Source organism: Aspergillus welwitschiae (genome assembly GCF_003344945.1).
Source record: "Aspergillus welwitschiae strain CBS 139.54b unplaced genomic scaffold BDQ94scaffold_2, whole genome shotgun sequence".
Taxonomy (NCBI): domain Eukaryota; kingdom Fungi; phylum Ascomycota; class Eurotiomycetes; order Eurotiales; family Aspergillaceae; genus Aspergillus; species Aspergillus welwitschiae.
In genome coordinates, this window is record NW_020798696.1 from 464,180 (window position 1) to 473,674 (window position 9,495).

General features: G+C 49.9%; 1 protein-coding gene across 1 annotated transcript; it reads left to right on the plus strand.

The window, feature by feature from the left end:
• Positions 1 to 250: 250 nt before the first annotated feature.
• BDQ94DRAFT_165594 (ubiquitin-binding serine/threonine protein kinase VPS15) lies at positions 251 to 5,217 on the plus strand (the record flags this gene model as incomplete). The annotated part of the gene is made up of 3 exons (XM_026770355.1): positions 251 to 464; positions 520 to 640; positions 690 to 5,217. 3 exons carry the CDS (start codon positions 251 to 253, stop codon positions 5,215 to 5,217), a joined length of 4,863 nt encoding a protein of 1,620 aa, XP_026631476.1.
• Positions 5,218 to 9,495: the final 4,278 nt, after the last annotated feature.

Below are 9,495 nucleotides of genomic sequence, written 5' to 3' on the forward strand. Positions count from 1 at the left end.
TCAGGCTCCGGAATGTTGCAGACTCACCGCCTTCCCCGGCATCATGTGACTGATATGCACTATCGGACCCCCTCCAGACGCGTTGGACTGACTTCATCCTGCGACATCCTCCGATCATTCTTTTGAGCTTTGTGCCGGGATGATCAACGCCGTAGATCGTTCGATCGGCTTACCTCTGTGGTAATTAATGGCAGATGCCTAATATAGTCTACGAATTCAAAGCCTCATGAGATGAAGGCACTTCAACACCATGGGCCAAGGCTATTCCCTCACAACCCTGTCCGCGGGTTCGGCTGGGATCGATGTTCCCGAGCTCGCGGACCTGGTGTATGAGAAGTCGATGGGTGGTGGTCGATTCATGAAAAGTATCCGAGCGAGGCAGCACAATGGACTGGTCTTTGTAAAGGTAATCATGAAGCCTTACCCCAGCATGAAGCTGGAACCATATATTAAAGCTATCCTCCGTAAGTCCAATGAGCATCAGACTTAATATTCAGAAGGAGATCTGACAAGTTGCAGGGGAGCGCAAGTTATTGTCTGAGGTTCCAAATGCCTTGAGCTATCAGAGAATACTGGAAACCAGTACTGGCGGTTACCTCGTCCGCCAGTACATACACAGCTCTCTCTATGACCGGATGAGGTATGTAACCCGCATAGAATTGCCGTGGACTCTTCCTAATACAATGTAGTACCCGTCCATTTCCAGAAGACATCGAAAAGAAGTGGATCGCTTTTCAGTTGCTCTGCGCACTGAGGGATTGCCACTCGCTGGACGTCTTCCATGGCGATATCAAGACAGAGAATGTTTTGGTCACCTCATGGAACTGGCTCTATTTGTCCGACTTTTCTTCGTCTTTCAAGCCAACATTTCTTCCAGAAGATAACCCGGCTGATTTCTCTTTCTACTTCGACACGTCAGGACGCCGAACCTGCTATCTGGCTCCCGAAAGGTTCCTCGTGGCTGGCGAAGAACCAGGAAGTAGGGAAGTCAACTGGGCTATGGACATTTTTAGTGCAGGTTGCGTTATCGCGGAGCTTTTTCTGGAGTCGCCTATATTCACTTTGAGCCAAATCTACAAATACCGCAAGGGAGAGTATAGTCCAGAACATGGCCAACTCTCCAAGATCGAGGATCCTGAGATCCGCGCGTTAATCCTCCACATGATTCAGCTCGAGCCAGAGTCTAGGTACTCGGCTGAAGAGTATCTCAACTTCTGGAAGAACAAGGCGTTCCCTGATTATTTCTACAGCTTCCTACACCAGTACATGTCCCTCATGACTGATCCGTCATCGGGGAGAGCGCATGTTGAGGCCGAGTCAGCAAGTAGAGGGGAAGCTGATGAGAGAATAGAGCGAGTCTTTCATGATTTCGATAAGATATCGTACTTTCTGGGGGCTTCGCCGAAGTCTTCGACAGATGGTTCTAGTCGCACTACCTCCAGGCTGACTGGCAATACCTTCCCCGTTCAACTGGACCTACCACAATACGGACAGCCAACTCCCAAGTCTCCAGCTCAGTCGGATGACGGTGTGCTGATCTTTCTGACGCTTGTGGTATCTAATCTCCGCAATACTTCGAAATCGTCCGCACGGATCAAAGCTTGTGACATTCTCCTTGCCTTTGCTGAGAGATTGTCCGACGAGGCAAAGTTAGATCGCGTTCTTCCATATATTATGATTCTTCTCAATGACCGCGCAGATTCCGTCAAGGTTGCTGCGATACGTGCTCTTGCACAGTTATTGGAAATGGTCCACGTGGTCTCGCCGGTCAACGCGTACTTATTTTCCGAGTACATCTTTCCCAGACTGCAACCGTTCATTCCTAGTGGCAGTTCGAACCCGAGTCCATTGGTTCGGGCTGCATATGCTTCATGCATTGCATCTCTGGCACGATCTTCATTAAGGTTCCTGGATATGATCCAAGCACTGCGTTCTGACACCCGCTTGCCCGCTCTGATACCGGCTGGATCTGAACCTAGGTGGACAGAAGATGCTACCTATCACAATTTATATGACGTTGCGAGAGTCGACCTTCTCGAATATTTCGAGGCTCACACTAAAGCTCTGTTGACGGACAGCGATGCTTCGGTCCGTCGCGCCTTTCTAGGTTCCGTATCCGACCTCTGTGTGTTCTTTGGTAATCTCAAAACCAGCGAGGTTGTTCTGAGCCATTTAAACACCTATTTGAATGACAGGGACTGGATCCTGAAGTGTGCCTTTTTTGAGGCGGTCATTGGCGTTGCAATCTACGTTGGAAGTACAAGCTTGGAGCAGTACATTCTGCCCTTGATGGTCCAATCAATGACAGACCCAGAAGAGTTTGTTGTTGAAAGGGTCCTTCGGTCACTAGCAGTGATGGCAAATATTGGTCTTTTCCAACGGTCTACTACGTGGGATCTTCTGCATATTACAGTCCGATTCCTCGTGCATCCTAACGCTTGGATCCGCGAGGCAGCAGTTCATTTTGTAGTCAGCTCAACCAAGTTCCTCTCCGTCGCCGATAAGTACTGCATCCTCGCCCCTCTTGTGCAGCCTTTTGTGATAGCAGAGATAATGAACTTCACCGAGGGAGAAATGCTCGACGCACTCAAAAAGCCATTAACAAGGGGCGTATACGATTTAGCATTTGTTTGGGTATCGAAGACAGAAAAGGGTATCTTCTGGAAAGCAGCAAGTCGTGATGGAATATTCACCTTGAATGGAACTGACAGCTCGCTCACAAAACTGGGACACAAAGCCTCCACTCATCCTGGCCTGCAGCCCAAGAATGAGGAGGATGAGCAGTGGATTGCTCGTCTGAGAAATATGGGAATGAACCATGATGATGAGTTTAAACTTCTAGCCCTTCGAGAGTACATATGGAGAGTGTCGATGCGTCAACCAAGAGAATCGGAAAATGGAATCTCTGATTTGAACAATGTCATTGCTCTAATGCAGCACGGTGTGACTCCTCAAACTGTATTCTTTGACAAGACTCAGAACATCAGACCACGCAGAAGTTCTATCGGGAAGACTGAAAACGATAGATCTGACGAGCGGAAATTGCATACCATTACGGATGCTCTACTTGATGCTTCAACGACCATTGATAACAGACCTGATTCCCGCCGGAGGCACATGCGCTCACGGAGTCAAAGGGACCCGGGAGCTGCCCTGACAATCCCACGACCGAGTGCCTTGGACAACATCCGGGCGGAGAATTCGCCAGTATCCTCACCAATAGCATCATCACCCGGTGGAGTGCCCGGGTCACGGCCTTTGTCACCTCCTAGCTCAGATACTGGACGTAGGGGCTCAGAAGGTAGGGAGAGTCCCGGGCAAGAGAGTTCATCGACACCTACCGATGCGGAAAATCCTGCGATTAGAAAGTTGGCCTCCGGTGTCCATCGGAAATCCAGTGCTATGAGCTTACTAAACCGCAAGGATTCAGCCAAGGCATACGCAGAAACTGGAACCAGCTCGGCCAATGCCTTTGGAAAGGTTGATTTGCCATCTCAGAGAGCAGAGGTGTCTTCTTCCCCTTCTCCTGTACCGCGTGACAGGAAATCACCTGAACAGGGGGGCCCTAGGTTCCACGCCAATCACTCCTATGCGGGCGACGATCCCGTCGTCCTCAAACTGCTGGATTCTGTGTTTGCGGAGAATTATCCTACCGACTTCTTTGATCTAGGGCCCTATGTCAAGGAGATAGACGTAAGGCGTCCGATTGTAAAGGCCAATGGGCAAGAGCCTGACAAGGTGTGGAAACCGAACGGAGGTCTTGTAGCCGTTTTCGGGGAACACAGCGGCCCTGTGAACCGCGTGGTTGTGGCACCGGACCATGCCTTCTTCGTTACTGCTGCGGACGATGGCACCGCTAAGATCTGGGATACCACTCGTCTCGAGAATAATCTTACACCGAGATCCCGTCAGACATACCGACACTCTACCGAAGCAAAATTGAAGGCGCTGACCTTTGTGGAGAACACTCACACTTTCGTCACCGGCGCAAATGACGGCAGTATCCATGCAGTGAAAGTGGATTACCATAATGCCAACGGAACCGTTCGCTATGGAAAGCTTCAACTTGTGCGAGAATACCAACTCCCAACAGCTGAAGACGGAACCGTCGAGTATCCCATCTGGATGGAGCATTTCCGTCTGGAGGGCCAGTCCACGCTTCTCATTGCCACAAACACCTGTCGTGTCCTGGCATTAGACATGAAGACAATGCTTCCGGCGTACTCTTTACAGAACCCAGTTCATCACGGCACGCCAACTACTCTCTGCTGCGACCGAAAGCGCAGCTGGCTCCTCATCGGCACCTCCCATGGCATACTCGACCTGTGGGATCTTCGCTTCCGCGTACGACTCAAAGCCTGGGGCCTCTCGGGATCTGGCGCCATCCACAGGATCCAGCTCCATCCAACCAAGGGCCGTGGACGATGGGTCTGCGTCTCAAGCAGCGGCAGCCACGGCAATGAAATCACCGTCTGGGATATTGAAAGAGTCCGCTGCAGAGAAGTATACCGAGTAGACACACCCAGCGTCAACAACCCAAGCCAGCCCAACGCAGGCAATACCGACCCTCACAGAATTACCCGACTAGGATACCCAAGCAGCGCACGAGACTACGAACCCTGGCACGTCGAAAGCAGCCGACCCGAGGGAATGCTTAGCCGATTTGCAATGGAGGGACTAGCATCGGGCCCAACAGATCACCACCATCCATCCGGCCCATCACCTTCCGCGGGCATCAGTGCCTTTGCACTTGGCTTCGACACCCCCGACGACGGTCGCGACAACACCACTCGCTGCGGATTCATCATTTCAGGCGGCTGCGACCGCAAGATCCGGTTCTGGGACCTCACCCGACCGGAGCATTCCAGTGTTATCAGCGGGCTAGACGTTGTTACGGATGGCGCTGTGACCAGTAAACCACGCTACGACGTGTCTCAACCCATCCCTTCCCTTGTCATCACATCGGAGCACATTCCGACTCCTTCCTCTTCAACTCCCGACCCAGTCCAGAATGGCAGTAAGAAGAGCTCCGCCGCCGCCGCCAATGCCAAAAAGAGCGGAAGTGGCCGTCTACCCCGGAGCACGGTGATTAGTCTGCAGCAACAGCAGTTATTGAAGAGTCATCTGGACTTTATTCAGGATATTGCACTACTGAGAAGCCCGTATGGGATGATTGTGAGTGTTGATCGCGCGGGGATGGTTTACGTGTTTCAATGATTCGTCTGTCTCTCCGTCAACATGTATAACTAGCATTGCTATGAGTACCTATAATAGATCTAATATCGATTGGAATCATTTCGTTTGACTTAGAATAAGCCGGAAGTAGCAGTCGGCCTATGTCTGCCGATTACTAGCATCTTCTACGGAGTAGTAGTAGCAGTAATAGCGCAATTGTTCGGATTACCACCACCAGACTACTGTAAGACTAAAGGGGGTGTGTTATCATATGATCTATGATATGTCTTAGTTAATTGCCAGGATTGATGCATAGCGTCTAACGGTCGATAACCGTACCCTGTTCAACGGCTGAAATGCGAATACCTGGTTGGTTGGTTGGCTACCGTATCTACTCCTAATAGTAATATGACATATCGGATTAATGCCGTGCTCTTATAGTTAGTTTATGATAATTTCCCCTTTTAGTCTCCACTTCGCTCTTCCATTCTACTGCTAGTTGCGCCATCTGTTGTTGCGGTGGCATCAGCAGCAATATATAATAAGTACTGATACTGCTCTGTGTCTACTTCTTATCCAGGGACAAATAGTACTGTAGTAAGCCCGGTGCATAAATTACATAACTTGGGCGCATTGGACAAATATAGTGTCTACATAAATTAGTAGACAAGATGGAACGAAGCTCGAGAAAACACCGGAAAGATTGTAGAAGCGATCATGTGGGACAGCGAACTTCGGGGGTGTGGAAATGATGAAACACTAGGCGACGGATACAGAAAGCGATCGGCAGAGAGAATAATAAACTGTGTGCGACCAATGCGGTTGGCATTAATTTTCTTTTATTGTCATTATTGCCCTGCGAGCGACAAAGAGAGAGACATCTTTAGTTGATTTTTAATATGGGGTTAATTTGATTGATACAGGTGGGATTGAGGGTTGCTTGGCTGTTGTTGTTGTTGTTGTTATTGCTGCTGCCGTTATACCTCTTTGTTTCTCTCGTTTGTTAATGTAGAAACTGTATCAGGAAATTCTATCCGTTGTTGGGATAAGTCGACGAAAGCCGCTGGAGATGTGTCAATTCTCGGCATCGCACTTTTGGCGAGTGGAGGTGATTACTCGTCCTGGTTATTGGTAGGGCGTAGTATTCCGTGTATCCGAAACCAACCTCTAAAACTCTTTGTGTTGATGTCGGAGATTTCAAGGTCCAAAGATGAGTGCCGATGGTGAGCTAAGGCAGGCCCTATTATTGAGCATTGGATAGATTAACCGAATACTAATTTCGGATAAAGACAGGTGACCGGTCGACAGGTCAACTTGCAATCTTCATAATTGAGGCATGCACTGAAGAGCAAACTATTCTATCTTGAACTTCTGTGATTGATAATGGTGCGTGCAGTGGGTTCAAAGGGTTCGAGCGGGTGAAAAGTCTGGTACAGCCAGATCTGGACCGTGAGATGAGAATCCCGAGTCCCGTTGGTGAACCATGGATGGCCAAATTAATACGATTCATGCCGCGACGGTATCCAGTCTCCATCTGGCTTCTGCAGGGCCCGATCGCGGTTTGCTTTTTGTTACAGGTAGAACATCCTTCGGCCAAGTTCCATCCCCAAAGACTTGGCGGTGTGCGGTCTTGTTTCTTAATATTTTTCCCCCTCTGCCTTCTGTTGCCTTGCTCCTCATGCTTGCTGTCTTGGGTATGTACTTTGTGATATCGAGTCGACACCGTCAGGCTTGGTTGACGGGTGATGTCTGTGAACACAGCATAATGTTTGTCGGACTGGTAATATCCCGATCTTTCAATCACGTACGCGCCTCAGACTGGGGATCTAGATCGACGTTCTCATGCATGCACTGAATCTGATATTCCGGCAGCCGGTGGACGAATGACTGTCAGGGTAAATGGCGGACTGACTCGATCGGTGGAGCGGACCCAGCGGCGGGCGAGTGAGACAGACGCGTCGCTTACCGACCGAATGGGCCTGATGGGGGCGTCTAGCGATGTTCTGGAGAATGACACCGGAATTACAATCTGCAGCCGTGAGGGTCGAGTGTCAATGCGCTCGAGTCTGAAAACGGAGACACACAAACACTTCAATAGGGGTTGGATGGAACAGCCGAAAATTCCGGGCGACGCCCATGGCCTATGCACCAAAAACCAGATTCACAGTCTTCGTTGAGAGACTTGCTGTGAGGTCTTGCTTTTACTCTATTTGGTCGAGATAGATGGCAGGTTGTATTGCCTTTCCTCGTTCTGCTTGCGCGCATCTTGAGCCGCTGGAGGAGAATTCTCGGCTGGGGACGTCGTCAGCGATGCAAGTATCTAGTTATGCGAGTGCGACTTGAACAAGCCCCTAACTGCCGTCCTACATGAGCCAGACCGCACTTATGGTGGCCTCTGCCGTACGCCCTTAGTTGATAGTCTTAATTGCTGGAGCCTTAGCGTCCGAGAGCGAACCACTGCGCATCCTGAAATGATGATCTTCCACGCGCAGGCAGGGATAGCTGATCTGGTTCTGACACGAACCGTCGGAGTACAGAGCAAAGAGGGCCTAGCCAACTAGATGAGGTCTCTGTCGCTGCCCTACTCTGTATCTCAGAAATCAAATTGTCGATAGAGTTTGGCGGTCAGGAGGAGTGACCACCTCCCATTCATCAACCGACGAGGATGGGAAGTCCGGCGGAGAAACCGTAATCTCCCATTCCGGGACGTTTGTCTTAGACCCCTGATGACCGTGCCCGCCAGTTTAACTAGTTCACCGGCGTTGCACCGTTTCTCTCTGCTTTTTGCTAAATTTATCGCGTCGGAGATATCATTACGCTCGTAAGGGGCTGCAGTACAGAGAGAACAGCATTGTTAGGGTTTTCCAACCTGACTGCATAGCCGGGGAGTTTTTCTTTCTTGTCCCACGTTCGGTGTACTGCAGTTGAACCCGACATGGCAGATTGAAACCGCGGAGGAGGGAAGCGTGGTCACATCCTGGTCTGGTGTAGGTGTTTAGATCAAAGAATCTGCGACCAGAGACCGGGGTGTGTGTGTGTCTGACTACTACGGACTGATCAACCTCAAGAATAAGACTGCCAATGTCCTGGTCAGACACGGCACTAAGAGGTTTAACTTTCGACTGAACCTTCCCGTGGAGGATTTGTCATTTCGCATCGTGCCAAATGCGACTGGTTTTACTCCGTACCTTGCCTTTTTATCCTCTTCAGGGCATGATCTCTCCATTTTACTTTTCTTTTCCTATTCCACCCTTTGCTTTGTTTCTCGGTTCTCAACAGTTTTGGCAGGGTGCCTGGAAGATCCATTCTCGCGTGGAAGAGAGACTTTCGGGCCGTCCGTCTCATGCTACTAGCAGTGGATGGATAGTAATAATAGTAGACAGTCTTATCGTGGGATTTTGAACCGGGATATCGTCCTGACTAGATATTAGCCTGTCGCATGGTCAGAGTCTTGGAATGATAAGAGAGGGGGGATGAAGGGCGGCATCCCCTCTCCTTGGATATGGGCAATTATTGCGTTCTCACCTGCCGCAGTCCATCCACTGAGTACAAGCTTCTTCTCCCCGCACGGGCGCAAGGACTGTGACAGGGATGCAGCAGAAGTCGATAGGCCGGACTGGGAAGCGCAGTATTACGAGGTATTGATTGTACTTTTCCAGGGAAGGATAATTATTGGTAAGTGGTAGCCCGTCCGGGTGGGAGCGGCCGCACGAGGTCAAGCCGTGATGGAGCGACTAGAGCGAGAGTGTCCCTGACTAGTAGAATAGTCAGGCGGTTCTTTCCCCCCACCACCACCGGCGCAGGAACAGCCTAGAAAAAAACAGAAAAAAAAAATAATATACGGTTAAGGATAGTTTACACTCCTGGAGATATTATTTTTATTATAGAGGAAGTATACCATAATTGCAATGGCAGCAGTACGCATATATAATACGGTTTTTATAAGTTCTGCTATGACTTCTCTTCCAACAGAGACAATGTCTACTTAAAGAGAGAGGGCAAGGTCATTCCTAAGTATCTCATGGGTGGTTCTCGCAGCCAAAGAGTACTCGAACAGGTACTTCGTCGGCCCAGCTCTCCACTCCACCTCCACCGGGCCCTCTCTGCCCCCTTTAGTGGTCAACGAACCTCTAGGTACTAACCGCTTCCTCTTTCCACCTTAACTCTTCATGGTCAAGATTGTCTCCCTGCTTTGCCATTTCCTCCCCTTCTCTCTCCGTCCGGTTCCAATTAACCTGGCTTAACCTAACCTAACCTATTATTCTCTTTCTCCCTTCTCCTCTCCCTCCCTCTCTTTCTCTTTCTCTCACGCCTTTTTCC